Here is a 17892-nt window from a genome sequence, read left to right on the forward strand (position 1 = left end):
CCTGGGGGCTAATACCCCCCCGGATGCAGACCCCTCCCCACCGGGTGTCAACATGCTCCTTAGGCGTAGACACCCCTCACTGGGCGCCAGCACCCTCTGGGGTGAGACCCTGAAACACCGGACAGTCCGGTGGGCAGGGACAGTCCCATCGCACCCCAAAATGTCCCCAGGCCGGGAGGAGGCCTGGCCACCCAGCCGGGGCTCTTTGTCCCCATGCCAAGGACTGTGTCACCCACCAGAGAAAATCCGCCTGTCCCCAGGGAGGTGGTGGGTGTTCAGGGTGCTCCGAGCCGGGATCGTGGCGATCCCCACGGGGGACCCTGGGACAGGGACTGGAGACAAGGGACAGGGGATGTGGGACGAGGGACAGGGAATGGGGGACAAGGAACAAAGGACAGGGGACGGGATGGGGGACAGGAGATGGGCGACAGGGGACAAGGGACAGGGAACAAGGGACAGGGGACAGGATGGGGCACAGGGGATGGGGGACAAGGGACAGGGGGACAGGGTGGGGGACAGGGGATGGGGAATGAGGGACAAGGGACAGGGCCCTGTGCCACAGCCATGTGCCAGCTGCCAGCGCGCTGCCCTCGGGACTGTCTCCTGTGCCATCACTCTTTCCAGTGACACGGTGCAGCGCGGGAGCTGTACCAGGGCACAGGGACATCGGGGAGGGGGACACAGGACATCCTGCAGCCCCCCCACCCGGGGCGGGATTTCCCTGCCACTGCCACCCACCCACGTGTTTCCTGGCACGGGTGGGAGCTTTGTGGTGGCTCCTGGTGACCTTTGCCCAGGTCGGGGACCGAGGCAGCCGGTGCCACCACCTCCGCAGGGGGGAAAGCATGGTGTCCCCACCCCTGTGTCCCCTGTCCCCGCGTGGGGCAGCTGCCCCCCAGTCCATCCTGGAGTCTCATCCCAAAGGGTCTGCAGCAGGGGTCCGGGGGAGTGTCACCCACAGAGGTCCCAGGAGGGGGGGTCCTGCTGGACGTGGCTCCCCACCCAGCTGGGTTGGGTGGTTTTTTTGGGGGGGGTCTGGCGGTTGCTACCCCCAGTCCACTGCAGGGCTGGGCACTTGTGTCTGTGTGATACACGTGTGTCTCTGTGTCTGTGTGCATATATGTGTACCTGTGTGTGGGGGTGTACGTGTGTGTGTGTACATGTGTGTGTCTGTGCGTCTGTGTCCATATGTCCGTGTGTCTGTGCATGTGTGTACATGTGTGTGTCTGTGCCTCTGTGTGTACATGTGTGTCTGTGTGTCTGTGAGTGGGTGTACGTGTCTGTGTCTGTGTGTGTCTGTGTCTCTGTGTGTCCATGCGTGTCTGTGCGCGACTGTCCCGCGTGGGTGACCACGACCTTGCGTGGCCGCGGCGGGTACCACCACGCATGCTCCCAGCGCCCGCCGTGCACGCGCAGGTACGGCCCCGCCCCGCCCCCCCCCTCCGCGCGCAGGCGCGGGGCCGCCCCTCCCTCCCCGCAGGTACCCGGTGGGAGCGGGGGGGTGCGCGGCCCCTTTAAGGGGAGTGCCCGGAAGGGCGCGCGCCCTGCCCGGCCCGGCCCCGCCCGCAGCGCACCGGCCCCGGTGGGGCGCGGTCGGCGGCGGCTGCGGGAGCCGGTGCGGGCCATGGCGGGGCGGCCGGGGCTGCTGCCGCTGCTGGGCGCGCTACTGGGCGCCGCCGCCGCCTTCAACCTGGACCGCGTCTTCCCGGTGCTCAAGGAGGGCGCGACCCCCGGTGGCTTCTTCGGCTTCTCGGTAGCGCTGCACCGGCAGACCGAGCGGCGGGAGCGGTGCCTGTGAGTGCGGGGCGGGAGCGGGGCCGCGGGCGGGGGCTCCCCGGGGGGGGTCCCGGGGGTACGGCAAAGGGCCCTGAGGCACTGCCGGGGGCCGAGGGCGCGGGAGGGGGGCGTCCCGGGGGTCGAGGCGCGTCCCGGGGGTCGAGGCGCTGGGTGGGAGCGGGGGGGTCCCGTGGGAGGAGGCGGCCCCCGGCCCCGAGCGCGGGGTGAGGGGGAGTCGCGTGCCACGAAGGGGCGCGTTGCGGGTTCCCCCCGCTCGTGGCTGTGCGTTGCAGCCCCCGTTTCTAGAGGGGGGGCGGGGGTGGCAGCCTGACCCCGCGTCGCCCCTCGCCCCGTTCTCGGGGTGCTGAGCACCCGCCGCAGGGTCCCCACGCAGGACCCCGGTGTGGTGCCGAGGCAGCAGTGCGGGCAGGGAGCCCGGCAGCCCCCCGGGGGGAGACCCCCCCACCTGCGGGGGCCTGGCCCGGCCCCGCCGACCCTCACCGGGTGGCTGTGAAGCCCATCGCGTCCCCCCCCCGGCCCCGGTCTGCGCCGCCCTGGGGAACCTGCTGAACTGTGACTCCTGCTGCCCAGCAAAGCCCCCACAAAAGCCCTTTTCAGCCGGAGCATTCTCCGTGCGATCCCGCTGCTGTCCCCGCCGTGTCCCCTGCTGTCCCCCCGCTCGGCCGGGCCCCCGGCAGCATCCCCAGCTCCCTCGTGGCCGGAGGTGCACGTCGGTGTGGAGGTGCATGTACGTGCTGGGGCGAAGGCGCTGGGGCTGGGCTGGGTTTTTCTTGCCTGGGGGCACAGGTTTTGCTGGCTCACCCTCCTAGGGAGCTCCTGGCGGGGGGGGGGGGGCCACCCGGAGGGCTCCCTTTTTCCCACCGTGCCCGTGACAGAGGGATTGGCGGCAGCTGCCGGACAGAGGCATCTGCTGCTCCGCATTCCAGAGATGCATTTTGGCTGCTTGTCCTGCCATGGGACGTCGTGTTGTTGCGCTTGTCCAGGAGTCCTGGAGGGAGTGAAGCTGTTCCCTGTGGAGCAGCTGTGGGGGTGCGGGAGCCGGCCCAGCACCCTGGGGACCCCCTGTCCCCATGGGGACACCCTGGCTCCCTTCCATGGCCGGGTTTCCCCAGCTCCAGTGGCATCAGGGCAGCTGGTGGGCAGGCATCGAGTCGGGGTCCTGGCTGGCACTGGGACAGATTGATTCATCCATCTCCCTGAGATGTTGGCAGTTGCTGTTGCTCAGTCTTGGGGGGGGGTTCGGGGGGTTTTAGCCCCACCTGGCAGGGGCCTGTGATCCCCCAGCATGGACCACGTGGCCCATGCGTGTCTGAGCATGATGCTGGTGAGGCGTGGAGGCCTGGCGTTCTGTGGGGGGAAAGGCTTTGGAGCACGAAAGCCCCAGGGGATTCACACCCCCTGCCCGTGGGAGCCCTCCACTGCCCGTCCCCGTTGCGGGGGACAGGGACCCTTGTGAGCGCAGAGGGGCTGTGGGGTGCCGGGTGCCTCGCTGCTTCCCCACTGGGCCTTGTGGGTGGGCGGTAGAGCTGGGTGGTCTGTACAGGTGGGAGCATGGCAGAGGCCTGGGAGAGCCGCAGGGTCTGCTCCCTCCGTGGGGGTGTCTGTGGCCCCCAGCCTAGGGCGTCGGAGCCGTTTGGAGCGGGGGTGAGATGGGGCTGGCCGGTGCAGGCATGCCCCTCGGCTCCCCCATCCCATGGTGGCCAGCCCTGGGCTTCCTCCCCGGAGCCAGGCTGCTGGCGGGGGTGGGGGTGGGGGCCCTGAGATGGGCTGCAGCACTGGGGGGGTGCACCCGCTCCCCTCCTTCAGCCCCGGTGCTGCACGGAGCATTCCCTGCCCTTGGCTCACCGGGCAGGCCCACACAGGTGCAGCCGGGGTGGGGACAGGAAAGGGACGCTTCCTGATGGGGGGTGGGGGTGGGGTGTGGGGGAGGGGAGCTGTCAGGTGCTTTTGGGGGGGCTCCGGTGCCTGGCCTCGCTGTGATGGGGCTGCTGCACGTGTTGGGATGGCAGCGGGGCAAGGTTGGTCGGGTGCACAGCTGGCGTTCCCGGCCTCCCGGTGGGGTGGGGAGAGCCACTTCCCGGCTGGGCGCTGGCGGGGGGCCAGGCTGGTGTGGCCCGAGCGATGCCAGAGTCCCCCCCCACCCCCCCAACCCGGTGGTGTTTTTCATGTCCTGGAGCTGTGCCCATGCAAAGGTTTGTTTGCTCGCTGCTCCCGGGGCCAGGTGAAGGCAAGGTGGAAGCAGGGGTGTTATCTGCCTTATCTGCCTCCCCGAGATTAAGAGGCTGCTTCGGCTGCCGGTGCTGCACTGGCGTCTGGCTGCTCCCACAGGCTCGGGGCTGGCGTGGCTCGTGGTTGTGCTGGCAGGACCCAGGAGACTCTGACCCATGTGCGTTTGGGGAAACTGAGGCAGAGTGCATCTGTGCTGGCGAGGCTGGGGGCCCTGTGTGTGTAGGTGGGAGGCAGCACCCACATCTGCTGGGTGCCTCAGTTTCCCTCCTGTGTGTGTGGGGAAGCAGGGGCTCTGCCTGGTGCTTGGGGGTCTGTCTGATCCTGGCTGGCCGGTGGGGAGGAGAGCGTGGCTGGCAGCGGGGCCAGCTGAATTCCCAGCTTTCCCTCCCCCTCGCCTGATTTTGTGCTGATTGCCAGAGCCGGCCTGGCTGAGCTCCCCCTGCCTTGGCCAGGGGCCGCGAAAACCGCCGGGGTCCTGTGGGGCTGCGGCTCCTTGGCAGGCAGGGGGGGGATGGATTCATCACAGCGGGGCCGGCATCTGTCCATCCATCCCTTGCTGCTTCAGGGGGCCATCTCCCCCTCTCCCACCTCCTTGCTGGTGTGGGCATCAGCAGATTTGCCCGCTCAGGGCTCCCTGGGGGTGATTGATCATCGCAGGGCCTCCCCTCCCATCGCAGGCTGGGGGTGCGTCAGGGTGGTGGTGGTTCGAGTCTGGAGCGGAGCCTGGTGGGGGTGGGCTGTGTCAGGGATGCCCCTTGGCTGCCTGCCTTTGGGAGTCTGGGGGGGCCCTGCAGCCCAGTTGTGGAGCTGATCTCTCAAAGCTGGAGCGTCTTGCAGCCCCAGTGTAGGGTGAGGTTTGAGGTGGGAGGTTTGGGGAGGGTCCCCGTGCCCCACTGCACCATCACTGCCTGTGGCCAGGGATGGGGTGATGGAGCAGGATAGGGTACTGCGCTGCAGCCCCCGCCCTCCTGCCTGCTCTCCCCCTCTTGGCGCTTGTCGTCCCTCCAGTATGTCGGGAGATGGATGAGGCACGCACTGCACTCACTGCCCAGCTGCTCCCTGCTGGGGGGGCTCGGGGGGAGCACAGCCCCCCATTGCAGAGCCCCTCGGGGCTCAGCCCAGCCCACCCTGCACAGTCTCTGCTCCCCTTACTGCGGTGTTGGGGCTGGATCCCCTTCGCCATCCCCATCAGACCTCTTCCAACCTGGGGTCAGCTGCATTTTTGGGGCCGGTCGGTGCCCTGGTGCTAAGATCATCCCGCAGCCACCCAGCCCAGCCAGCGCCGCTGGGACCCCCCCTGCCGCCGTCCCCCGGTTTACCAGGGCAGATTAGGACGGGGCATGGCCTCTCGCATTCCTGCCTCCCTCCCTTCCCAGCCTCCCCCTCTTGCTGCTGTTTGACCATCGCTGGCTTTGCTGTCCCTGGGCTGAGCCTGTCTCCTCAGCCCCCCATCCGGCTGGAGCCAGTGCCACAAACTGGTCCTGTCCTCCCCGAGATGGGAGCCCCAGCACCCAGCTTCTGGTTTTCCTGTATCTTGAGGTATCTGGGCTCTGCGTGGCACTTGGAGCGCACACAGGTGGGGAATGCCTGTGCATGTGTCTGGCCAAGTCCCCTGCCCCCGGCTCTGGTGGGGCTCACAAGCTCCCAGCATCCTGCGACCTGCCCCCCAGGAGCAGAGCCTGTGGGTGGGCAGCCGTGCTGGGAAATCTTGGCTGGAAGCAGCAAGGCGCCGGAGCTGCTTGACTTGGGCCAGCTCCCGCCCCCCAGGAGCCGTGGGGCATGGCTGTGGGGAGAGCTGGGGGTCTGGCTGAGCCAGGACCGCCTGGGGAGTCTGGGGGCGGGTCTCGGCTGTGGCAGCCCCCAGCAAGGGGCTATACCGTGTGTCTGTGCCCCCAGGAGCTGCGCCGACGGTGGGGCAGCACCCGAGGGCTGTGGGTCCTGCTGGGGCTTGGGGGGGGGGGGGGGGGGGGGGAAGGGCTTGCCCCCGGCTTCTTCCTCCATCCCTGAGTCACAGTGGCTGCACTGAGTCACTTCTCCCACCCCCCCCACCCCCCCCAGGTAAGTGGGGACAATGGTGCCCCTTGTGTGCGTGTGTCCCCGTCCCTCAAGTCTGGGGGAGGGGAAGGAATTGGGGGGGGCAGATTCCTTTGTGCCGAGCTGGAAAACGTCAGGAGGAATCACCCCCCCCCCCCCGCCACCCCATGCCCACCCTTGCCTTCGCACCCGGTGGGTCCCACTTTCCCAGAGGGATGTGAATGCCACGGGCATCCCCAGCCCCGTGTTCCCGGGGGGGGCGGGGGAGGCGCCCCCCCCCCCCCCCCCCCCCCGCCATTGCACTCCTTTGCGGGGGCTCTTTCCTGCAGCTGAGCGACGCAGCCCCCCCACCTGCAGCATCTGGCTGACTCAGCCGGAGCGGTGCCGCTGGCGGTGCCCGTCCCGGGGGGGGGGGCGTGCCGGGGCGGGGGCTGCCTGGGGCCCCACATTCCTCCGGTGCCTGGGCTTTGAGTCAGCCGCCCCGACGTGCCCGGCTCCCGGCCTCCTGCCCGCCGCCGCCTCGCTGCTCCCTTCCCGGTGGCGCTGGGATGGGGACAGCTGGGCTTGCCCCTGTCCTGGCTGGGGGCCGGCCAGCTCGTTACCCCGTGCCCTGTGATAGGGTCTGGGGGCTGCGGCAGCTACCTGGGTGCCCTGTCCCCTCCGGCAGCCTGCCTCCATCCTGCCTGCGAGGAGGGACACGCTTCCTCTGCTGGCACAGGGTGGCCGTGCCTCCTCCACGCCATTGTCCTCGCAATCCCAAAGGACTTCCCGGCGGAAAGGCTGGCCTTTCCGGAGCCCACCGGGCAGGCCGGGTCCTCCTGCCAGCCCCCAGCCCCACGGCAGGGCTGTGGATCCTGCGCCCTGCTGCTACCTGGGGTCCCCAGCCTCATCCCTTGGGGTGTGGGGGGCTCAGGTGCGTCGGGGGTCCCTTCAGCATCACCCTAAAGCCTCTTGGGGATGAGTGCGTGTGGAGCTGGGCTGCGGGTGTTGCATTGCCAATCTCCGGGCTGGACACCCCTCCAGGGATGCCAGTGTCCTCCCACCTGCATGGCACCGCCGTGACTCAGCTGGGATGTCTCTGTCCGGGTGGCCTGAGTCACCCCGGAAGGGTGCTGCCTCCCCTGAGACCCCCAGTGCTGCCCAGAGAGGGGGAGGCAGGCCTGGACCACCCCCCATCTGGGAAGAGGGATACACGTGTGCCCCTTCTGGAGCTGGTCCCAGTTCACCCTCCCTACTCCTGGGAGGGTCCCCCCTTTGTCTTGCCGGGACACCCGGTTCTTGCGGCGGGAGAGGGTGAGCCTGTCTGCCGGACACGTCGCAGCTGTGCGGCGGAGGCAGCTCAAAGGTTGGCCGGGAAGGGCTGTGGCTGTTTACACAAGCGTGGGGGCCCTGGTGCTGGTTGTGCCGAGCAGCTTCCCCCCACTTTGCATCTCCGCGCCGGCACGGTTTGCAGACATCAGCCTGATGCCCTGTTCCTGCCCCCCCACACCGTGCACTGGGAGGGGGGGCTCAGCCGCGTGCCCAGGCTGAGATCAGGTCCTGGGAGCAGTGTGTCTGTCACTGTCCCCTGCCCCATCCTGTGAGCGCTTTCAGCGTGCTAGGGGCGAGAGGCTGGTGGCTGCCAGCCCTGTGCATGCCCAGCTAAGGGGACACCCCCCCCCCCTTCCTGCTCTGGAGGTGGGGCTGGGGGTACGCGGCCGCCCATTATTCGGGGGTGGCAAGGCGCGATGTGCTCCAGGGAAGCAGTTCCCATTCCTCCTGGCCACCATCCTCTTCCCGCAGGGCAGCTTGCCTGGCTTTGCCCCTCCCCCCAAAATGAGGCAGAGGGCATTGGGATGGGTGGACCTGCTGCCCCCCCATCCCAATACCCCCCATCCCCTCTCTGCCCCCCAGGCTGCTGGTGGGGGCCCCCCAAGATGTGGAGCCGACCAACACCACGCGGACGGGCGCTGTCTACGCCTGCCCCCTCACTGCCTCCACGAGTGACTGCCAGCGGCTCGACATCGAGTTGAAGAGTACGTGAGTGCTCAAGGGCACCCCAAAATACCCACCGATGTGGGGGGGGGCTCTGGGGGAGGTGGGGGGGGGTCCCTGCTGTCACGCTGTCTTCCTCATCCAGGTGAGCCGGACAAGGCCATCATCGATGACATGTGGCTGGGAGTGACAGTGGCCAGCCAGCGGCAGCCAGCAGGGAGGGTGCTGGTGAGTGCACGCGCACCCCAGTTCTTTGCACGGGTGTGTGCCAGTGCTGAGCTGCTGCCTTGCGTGACTGCACAAGGGCACCGGGGAGCTGTTGGTGCTTTCATGTGGGTCTTGCACGTGTCCCCAGTGTGGTGGCACGAGGCAGAGGCACTGCAGGAGGGCCCCTGGGGCAGGGAGCTGTGGGGTGACAGGGTGCTTGGACCCCGCTTCTGGTGCATGCTGGTGTGGGATGGACTGGAGCTCTCAGGTGGTGGGACACCCTCATACCCTATAGACCGTTGTAGCCGGGATAACGCTGCGGCATATGGGCTGCATTAATGGCAGGGCATCTTCTGTCTGTATGGCCTGACACTGGGATCAGGGCAGAGGCGGCACAAGGGGGGTGGGGTGGTGGTCCCTCGTTTTTGGGGGTGCCGCAGGCACTGAGGTGATTCCCAGGGTGTCCTGGCAGGCCTGTGCTCACCGCTACACCAAGGTGCTGTGGTCGGGCAGCGAGGACCAGCGGCGCATGGTGGGCAAGTGCTACGTGCGGGGCAATGACCTGCGCCTCAACATCAGTGACGAGTGGCAGACCTACCACAACGAGATGTGCAACTCCAACACAGACACCGACGAGACCGGCATGTGCCAGATGGGCACCAGTGCCGGCTTCACCGCCAACATCATCTATTTTGGGGCGCCTGGCGCCTATAACTGGCAAGGTGCGTTGTACTTGGGGAGGAGTAGGGCTGGCCAACCCCCTTCCCCGGGGGTGCCTGCTGCACGTGCCCCCTCTGGGCGTCCCCTTGTGCGTGCAGGGGCATCTGTGTTTGTGTGCACACTAGAGGATGTGTGCGCTTATGTGCCCACGTGCACATGGGGAATGCACACACACGCTGGAGCGTGTGGATGTGGTTTTGTGCATGAGGATGTAGCTGAGTGTGCCCTGCAAGTATTGTGCGTGCATCTCAGTGTGTGACCTGGACAGGCTGGAGACTTGGGCAAAGGCACGTGTCAGGTCCTGCCCCTGGGGAGGGACAGTCCCACGCACCGGTAAGGGCTAGGGCTGACCTGCTGGGAGGCAGCTCTGCAGGGAAGGCACTGGGAGTGCTGGTGGGCAGCAGGTTGCCCATGGGCCAGCAGAACCCTGCGGGGCATGAGGAGTGTGGCCAGCAGGTTGAGGAAGGGGATCGTACCCCTCTGCTCTGCTCTGTTCTGGTGAGGCCACGTCTGTAGTGCTGGGCTCCCCAGTTCCAGAGAGACTGGGAGCTACTGGAGAGGGTCCAGCAGGGGCTGTGAGGATGATGAGGGGGCTGGAGCATCTTCCTTAGAGGAAGGGCTGAGAGAGCTGGGGCTGTTCAGCCTGGAGCAGGCGGAGGGGGGATCTGACGATGCCTACAGATATCTGGAGGGTGGGTGTCAGGAGGACGGGGCCAGGCTCTTCTCAGCGGTGCCCAGCGCCAGGACGAGGGGCCACGGGCACCAGCTGCAGCGCGGGAAGTTCCACCTGAACATGAGGGAGACCTTGTCTGCCCTGAGGGTGAGGGGGCGCTGGGACAGGCTGCCCAGAGCGGCTGCGGGGTCCCCGTCTCTGGGGACACCCAGACCCGCCGGGCGGCTCCGTGCAGCCTGCTGGAGGAGAGCCTGCTCTAGCAGGGGCTGGGCCGGGCGACCCCCGGAGCTCCCCTCCCCGCCCCACCGTGTGTGGTTGTGTGCAAGTGTGCAAAGGCACTAGGCGCTGAGCCGGGTTAACCCCCCCCCATTGTTGCAGGTACCAACTACATGCTGCAGCGGGAGATGTGGGAACTGCACGAGTTCTCCTACCCCAACAAGAGGAACGGCAACACCTATATAGGTGGGGGACAGCAGCACAGGGGGCTTCCCCCTGGGGGGGGCTTGGTAGATTTGGGGCGAGGAGGAGGTTTGGGGTATGTGGATTTAGGAGGAATCTTGGGGGTGGGTGTTAAAGGGGGTTAGGGGGGCTTGGGGAACCCCCAGGGGTGGTGCGAACAGGTGATGCCAGGGTGTTTAGGGTGCTGGAGGAGGTCACGGGGTGGTGGGGGATGTGGGTGTGGGCACATCAGGGGGTTTCCGTGCCGGCCCCCATCTCACTGGTGGGGTTTGGTGGCAGGATACACCACGGAGGTGGGCAGGGCCGTGCTGCAGAAGGACGCGGTGACGGTGGTGACGGGTGCGCCCCGGTACAAGCACAGGGGCGCCGTGTACCTGCTGAGCCGCAGCCCCCAGCAGACGCTGCAGAGGAGCCTCCTGCTCCCCGGCCACCAGGTCGGCTCGTACTTCGGCAGCGCCGTGGCCCTGGCAGACCTCAACAACGATGGGTGAGGGCGGGGGGCCGGGACCCCCCAGCTCCCGGGGTGGGCTCTCACCTGGGGCATCCTGCTGCTCAAGTGGGGTCCCTGTGGGTTGTAGCGTGGGGGGGGACAGCTCTGGGGGTGGGGAGGTTTTTTTGGGGGCTCATATTTTATGGCTCTTGGGGGCGGGGTGGCGGGGTGAGGGGTGTCTCCACCACTTCTGGTGTGGCGGGGTGGGGCTATGTGGCAGCCCCCAGCCCCAACCACCCCTCGGCCCCGCAGGTGGCAGGACCTGGTGGTGGGAGCCCCCTACTACTTCCAGCGGAAACAGGAGGTGGGGGGTGCGGTGTATGTCTACATGAATGAGGTGGGGGACTTCCAGACCCACCCCAGCCTGGTCCTCACTGGCCCCAGCAACTCTGCTTTTGGCTTCGCTGTGGCCAGCATCGGCGACATCAACCAGGACGGCTTCCAGGGTGAGGGGCTGGGGAGCGCCATAGGGGAAGCCATGGGGGGGGTGCAGCGGGGCTGCCTTCGGATGGGGGTGTCCAGGTAAGAAAGGATCCCACTTGAGGGGCTGTGGAGAGGTTTGGGGTGAAAAGAAGGAGATGGGGGACATGTTGGGGGGGGTTGTTCAAGGAGGAGCAGGGCTGGGGGAGTTGAAGAGGGGTCGGGGGTGTTTGGGGGAGCTGTGGGGCTGACCCTGCTCTTCTCCCCACAGATATTGCTGTAGGGGCTCCTTTTGAGGGGCATGGCAAGGTCTACATCTACCACAGCAGTGCAGAAGGGCTGCTGGACAAACCCCGGCAGGTAACGGCCTCATGGGGAGCCCCTCACTGGGGCATCAGGGCTCCAGATCCCCTCCGAGCATCCCATGCTGCAGGGTGGTGTGCAGCAGGTAAATCCATGGGGATGGTGAGCAGTGACTGACACCACCCGCACCCCCCCCCCCCCAACTCCAGGTGATCAGTGGGTCAGATCTGGACCCTGACCACATGTGGACCTTCGGGTACTCACTGAGTGGGGGGCTGGACGTGGACGGTAACTCCTACCCCGACCTCCTGGTAGGCAGCTTGGCAGAGAGAATTGTCCTTCTCAGGTGAGGGAGTGGGGGCGGTGGAGGTCTTGCAGCCCTCTGCCCCCCCACCACCTCGCAGGGACGGCTCCTGCCCCTGCCCGCACCGCAGGGCAGCGCGGTGGGCATGGGGCTGTGTGCCTGGCTCCAGGAGCTGGCACCAGGCAAGGAGGGGCTGTGCGCTGCCGGGGGGGGCTCAGCCGACCCCCATCTCTGCCCAGGTCTCGGCCTGTGATCAACATCCTGAACAAGACCTTCACGGTGAGCCCCAGCAAGGTGGACCCTGCCCGGTGCACACCTGACTCCTGGTGAGCCCCCCTGCTCCGCCGCCCCCGGTCCTGCTCGTGGCACTGCGGTGCCAGCGCCCCGCTCATGGCCCCTTCCCCCCCAGTATCACCGTGACCATCTGCTTCTCCTACAACCAGAGTGCTGGAGACCCCAACTACAAGGAGAAGATCAGTGAGTGCCCAGGGGTGCAGGCGTGGGTGCACGTGCATGTGGGGGGGTGCTGTGGGGTGCCCACCAGCACTCGTGCAAGGGTGCATGCACACATAGGTATGTGCATGTGTGCGTGCAGGGGGAGCACACGTTTAGGGGTGGACATGCACACGTGTCAGTGTGTGTGTGTGTGCACATGGGAGGGTGTTGGAGGCACGTGTGTGTGCAGCACCCACGGCACTCTGCTCTCCCTGCAGCCCTGGAGTACATCCTGGAGGCTGACAAGGACCGACACCCCCCCAGAGTCAGGTTTTTGGGGACTCACTCTGCCACCTACCATGGCATCTTCCCCATGCCCGAGACCCGCTGTGAATCCAAGGAGCTGCTGCTGCTGGTGAGCATGTGCGAGTGCACATGTGTGTATATGCACGCAGGAGTGCACATGTGTTTGTGTGCGCTGCAGGTTGCTTTACATGTGGTGCTGGAGCTGAGAGACCGGCTCCTGGGAGATGGAGAAGGGGGATGGTGGGGTGTGGAGGAAAAGTCAGGAAAAGAGGTGGAAATCCATCCAACCATCCTGTGATGAGTTTGTTGGGTCTCTGAGCAGGGTGTGAGCAGGGGCTGGTACCCCAGATATGCCAGGGGCTGCCTGGCTGTGGCTGGAGCTAGAGGGGGGCTGGAGAGGGAGCTGGGGCTTCACTGATTTCTCCCACCCTGCAGGACAACATCCGAGACAAGCTGCACCCCATCGTGCTCTCCATGAACTACTCACTGGTGGAGAAGCCCAGGACCTTCCAGCTGGGTCCCCACTCCCTCGACGCCTTCCCCGTCCTCAACCAGGACCAGTCCCATGAGAACGAGACCAAGGTGCCAGGGGGATAATGGAGATGCTGGGCTGTGGGCCCCACAGCGAGCCTGGCCTGAGGGGTGGGAGGAGGCTCACGGGGATGTCCCTGTCCCTCCAGATCGAGTTCCAGAAGGAGTGTGGCTCTGACAACAAGTGCTACAGCAACCTCCAGCTCCAGAGCAGCTTTGTCACCGACCAGAACCAGCCCCTGCACAGGTGACAGCGGGCCCCTCTGGGTCCCCATACACCCCTGTCCCCTGCTGTGCCATCTCCTCGGCCACAGGTCACCCCTCAGCCCCTCCTGGGCTGTGTTGGGTGGTGGTGGGGGGGGTCTTTCCATCCCGCTGGGGTGGGCCACCTGTGTACTGAGCGAGGATGGTCTCTGCACAGGCTGAACGGTACCCAGGTGCTGCAGTACAGCCGGGACGTGCGCAAGCTCTACCTGAGCATCAACATCACCAATGTGCCCACCACCCCTTCCAACGGCGAGGATGCCCATGAGGCACTGCTCAACGTCACGGTGCCGGCCAGCCTGCTGCCCTCCTCTGTCCGCCCGGTAGGTGATGGTGTCCCCCTCCCTGGCTGCAGAAGGCACAAGGACGAGGGTGGGCTTTGCCAGGATGGTACTCACCCTCTCCCCCTCCCCAGAGTGGAGCCTGTACCTTTGCAGAGACGGTGCTGTGTGAACTGGGCAACCCTTTTAAGAGGAACCAGAGGGTGAGTGCTCCCCCCCCAGCCCTTTTTGAAGGCTTGGCAGGCAGGTGGGGTCCAGCTGAGCTGCTCCACGGTCCCTCTGTGCTGCAGGCAGAGTTGATCATCACCTTCGAGGCCATTGGGATCATGTTGGACACACGGGAGATCTTGGTGTGGCTGGATCTGTCCACGTGAGTGACCCTGAGTGGGTGGAAATGGGCTGGGAAGAGGGTGCCTGGAGTGATGCCAGCCCCTTTTGCTTGGTGGAAACGCGGTGGTGGATTGGGATCGTATCTGGTGGCATTGCTGGTCTGGGAAGGACAGGGAAGCAGGCAGGGCAGGGACCCTGCTACTGCTGCTGGGAGGGTGGAGGCTGCCCCACACCATCCGGGGGGCTGTTAGCGGCTGGGAGACACTGACCCCTGTGCCTTGGTAGGCAGAGCACCCAGGAGGATCTGCAGCCCGTGTTGGCCAAGCTGCTGGTGGACTATAGCATCCAGTCCTCGCTGACCATGTGAGTGCAGCGAGGCTGTGCCACCCTGTCCCTCTGCATCCCCTCCACCCGCCCCTCCTGAATTTGGCTGCATGGGGAGTGGGCACGGCCCCCTGTGTCCCAGGAATGGGGCAGACAGATGCCCCAGAGATGCTCCCTGCCCCTCTGCCCCACTGACCGTGCCTGTCCCCCACCCCGTCCTGTCCCCAGAGCCTCCTCCCATGCCCAGTCACACTTCAGTGGGACGGTGGTGGGCGAGTCGGCCATGCAGAGAGAGCAGGACGTGGGCAGCCCCCTCAGCTTCGACTTCCAGGTGAGCTGGGGGGTGGCTACTGCCGGGGGGGTCGGGAGCGCCGGTCTCCATCTCCTGCTCTGCTTTGCAGGTGACCACCAAGGGCGAGTCACTGGGCACCCTGGGCACCATCCTGCTGGGCTTCGAGTGGCCCTATGAGATCCCCAACGGCAAATGGCTCCTCTACCCCACGGAGATCCTCGTCAACAGCAATGAGACCTGCCAGCCCCCCGGGGGGGTCATTAACCCTCTCAACCTCACTGTGAGTGACCTTGTCCCTGCTGCTTTGCAGGGATGTGTCCCTGCCCCATTGCCACCCCATCAGCCCAGTGTGGGCAGAGCTGCCTGGGCTCTGATGGGGCTTGTCCCCCCCTGCAGCTGCTGGAGGACCAGGCATCGGCCCGACAGAGGCGGGAGCTGGAGCCCCCCGAGCCAGCGGAGCCCCCCGTCACCCTGGCCACCACCAAGAAGGCCAGGTCAGAGGTGGTGCTGGTGAGTGGGGGCTGTAGGAGGTGGAGGGGGGCCAGCAGCACGTGCCCTGTACTGGGACCACTGTGCACGCTGCTTCTTGGCCCCAGTGCAGCGCATTGTGGGCTCTGATTTCCCCCCCCAACGCCCCCCTTGCCTCCCAGAGCTGCTCCAAGGGCACTGCTCGCTGCATCTGGTTTGAGTGCGCCCTCCTCCACACCCAGCACCCCACCACCTTCAGCATCCGTGCCCGCGTGTGGAACAGCACCTTCATCGAGGTCAGTGCGGGACCCCGTGGGGGGCGATGGGGTCAAGGCTGGGCTGCTCCCTTGGGGACGGTGCTGAAACAGGGCACCGAGCTCCCCAGGTCTCGCCTCAGAAGCTAACACCTGCCGCTTGCCCCCCGTCATCTGTGTGTTCCTACCACGCCCCGCCCTGTCCCTGTGTTCCCCCATCGCCCACATCCCTGCAGGAGTACAGTGATTTCGACCGGGTGAAGGTGGATGGCACCGCGACGCTCTTCCTTCGGACCCACGTCCCCACCATCAACATGAGGAACCATACGGTGCGGGTGAGTGATGCCAGAGCCTCTTACTGGGACAGGCTGGGAGCCACTGGGAGCTCTTCCCCTGATGGGGCTCTTCCTGGCCCTTCCAGTTCTCCGTGGACGTGGACTCAGAGCTGATAGAGGAGCAGCCGGCCGAGATCGCGCTGTGGCTGGTGCTGGTGGCGGTGGCAGCTGGGCTGCTGCTGCTGGGGCTCATCATCCTCCTGCTCTGGAAGGTGAGGGGGTGCCCGGTTCCCCTCCCAGGGAGGGGTGCAGGAGCCGTGCTGAGAGCTGACAGGCTCGTGTCACTGGTAGCTGCCATCCTCCCCACCTGGCAAGGATGCTCAGAGTGGTGGGTGGAAGGTGCCCCCCCAGGTTGGAGGTGCTCACCTGCAGAGTGATGAGGAAGAGGAGCAGAGAGCATCCCGACTTGTCAGCTGGTGCAAAACGTTTTGGGAGTTGCAAATAATAAAACCCAGCCAAAGCAGGGTGGGACCATGGCACCTCCTCACCCCCAATGCCTCCCACCTCCCCCTGTGCTGTAGGGATTGGGTTGGGGTCCAGCCTTCCGGGGACCCCCAGCCCCCTGGGGGACCCCCTGACAGGAGGTTAGGTAGATCTGCCAGGCCACCCACCCTTGTAGCATCCCCAGGAGTGAGCACCGGGGTGAGGGTGCAATAGGGCAGCTTTCCGCCCTGCTCCCCCCACCCCACAGGGGTGACCTGCAGCCCCCTGGTCCCTATCCTGTCCCCCCATGACCCCTGTCACCTCCTTCCTCACAGTGCGGTTTCTTCCGGCGGGCCAACACGCGGGCCATGTATGAAGCCAAGGGGCAGAAGGCGGAGATGAGGATCCAGCCATCAGAAACCGAGCGGCTGACGGATGACTACTAATGGGGGGGCAGCCCCACTGCCCCCCCCCAGGCGCCCACGCCACCCGCTTGGTAATGCCCCGTGGGGGCCAGCTGCAGCGGCATCCTCCTCCTCTTCAGCCTTCTCTCCTCTTCCTCACTGCCTCATCTCTCCTATAGGGTCCCTATAGGTGACGGGGGGCTCTGTGGGGTCTCTCCCGGTGGCTCCAGGACTGCTGCTCCCTTTGCCTCTGCTCTCCACCAGCTCTGGGGTCTCTCCCTCACCCGCCAGTGTCGCGCCCCAGCCTCACACTGACCCTCTCCCTCCTCCCCCCAGTGCGACTTCTTCCAGCGGACCCGCTACTACCGGATCATGCCCAAGTACCACGCGGTGAGGATCCGGCAGGAGCAGCGCTACCAGCCCGGCGGCCTCCTGCCCCGCCGATGCAAGAAACACTGGGTGACCAAGTGGCAGGAGCCAGAGAAGTACTACTGAGACCCCCGCCCACCCCCTGCCCCATGTGAGGGGAGCACGAGGGCCCGTGTTTGATTTTGCACAAGTGCATTCCCCCTCCCCCCCCAGCCCCTCCACCTGCCTCCCCCTGGGACGCGGCCACATCCCAGTGCTGCCTTCCGCAGCTCCCGTCTGCCTCCCTGGGCTAGCGGCACACAGCCCCGCGCTCTTGCACGCTCGTGTCTTGCACGCTCGTGGGGGTGAGCCCCAAAGATACCCACCCCCCCCACCCCCCCCCAAGTTCCCTGACAGGACCGCTGCTGGTCTCACCGAGTGCCTTCCCCCCCCCCACCCTGTGCAGACACTCCTCACAGTGTCCCACATGTGTCCTTACATGCTGGGACATGCTTGCTCCCCACCCCCCTGCATCCCCATTCACTGGGTGTGGGACCCCCCCCCTCTGCTTGCCCCCAGGCTCCATGTTGTCGGGGATGGGGGGGGTGAGATTGCATTCCTTCCTCCCCAGCACAGCGCAGGGGCCTGGTCCTGCACGTCCAGCGCCCTCCAGTCTGTACTGGACACAGCTTTGACTTGGGGGGTGCATGTACGAGGCCGGGTGTGGGTCCCCCCCAGCCTTATCTCCCGTGGGCGCTGCCCCAGGGGTTAACTTATGCCGTGTCTCCTGTCGGCATTTGGGTCTTGAGCCCCGGAGCACGGTCGGTACTGGGGTGGGGGGAGCCCAGGACCCCCGGACCCCGCTTACCTACCCCCCCCCCCCCCCCCCCCCCCCCGTTGCCCCCATCGCGGGGCCCAATAAAGCCTCGCTCCGGGATTTGTAACCCCTTGTCTCGTGTCACGGCTGACAGGGGTGGGGGGTGGGGGGGAAGGGGGTTGTGTTTTAGCGAGGGGTGCCCTGGGCGGGGGGGGGGACGGGGGACGTGTTTTGGCGGGGGGGGGACGGGGGACGTGTTTGGGCGGGGGGTGCCCTGGGCGGGGGGGGGACGGGACGGGACACAGTGCTCCGGGTGGGGGGGATGGGTCAAGGAGAGGGGGCTTACGGTGGGGTGATAGGGGGCCGGGCTGGGCTCAGCAGACCCCGGAGCTCCCCCGGGCAGCGAGGAGTCAAGCGGGGGGGCGGGTAGCTCCGGGCCAGGCGGGGTTACAGCTGGGGGCGTGGCCGAG

General features: G+C 66.6%; 1 protein-coding gene across 2 annotated transcripts; it reads left to right on the forward strand.

The window, feature by feature from the left end:
• The first annotated feature begins 1487 nt into the window (after positions 1-1487).
• On the forward strand, positions 1488-17536 carry ITGA3 (integrin subunit alpha 3). 2 transcript variants are annotated; one of them, XR_005831402.1, is made up of 26 exons: positions 1489-1794; positions 7954-8075; positions 8180-8262; positions 8714-8963; positions 10013-10096; positions 10373-10580; positions 10836-11029; positions 11275-11363; positions 11516-11652; positions 11850-11936; positions 12020-12087; positions 12324-12460; positions 12787-12933; positions 13032-13129; positions 13304-13469; positions 13562-13630; positions 13718-13797; positions 14043-14120; positions 14310-14412; positions 14483-14653; positions 14770-14883; positions 15024-15137; positions 15332-15430; positions 15517-15642; positions 16189-16349; positions 16594-16711. XR_005831402.1 is itself a non-coding variant. In XM_040617664.1 (25 exons), the coding sequence occupies exons 1-25, from the start codon at positions 1625-1627 to the stop codon at positions 16750-16752; spliced, it is 3153 nt and encodes a 1050-aa protein (XP_040473598.1). In that variant the 5' UTR covers positions 1488-1624; the 3' UTR covers positions 16753-17536. The 2 variants fall into 2 exon arrangements, 1 of the variants encoding a protein (XP_040473598.1); XM_040617664.1 differs by lacking the exon at positions 16189-16349 and having other exon boundaries at positions 1488-1794; positions 16594-17536.
• Positions 17537-17892: the final 356 nt, after the last annotated feature.

This window comes from Falco naumanni, chromosome 18 (genome assembly GCF_017639655.2).
Source record: "Falco naumanni isolate bFalNau1 chromosome 18, bFalNau1.pat, whole genome shotgun sequence".
NCBI classification, from domain to species: Eukaryota; Metazoa; Chordata; class Aves; order Falconiformes; family Falconidae; genus Falco; species Falco naumanni.

Bases quoted from the DNA above. Each gene is read 5' to 3' on its own strand.
- ITGA3 (XM_040617664.1), top strand. From the start codon at position 1,625: ATGGCGGGGCGGCCGGGGCTGCTGCCGCTGCTGGGCGCGCTACTGGGC. The intron at 1,795-7,953 runs GTGAGTGCGGGG...TCTGCCCCCCAG, and splicing joins GAGCGGCGGGAGCGGTGCCT to GCTGCTGGTGGGGGCCCCCC. The intron at 10,097-10,372 runs GTGGGGGACAGC...GTTTGGTGGCAG, and splicing joins GAACGGCAACACCTATATAG to GATACACCACGGAGGTGGGC.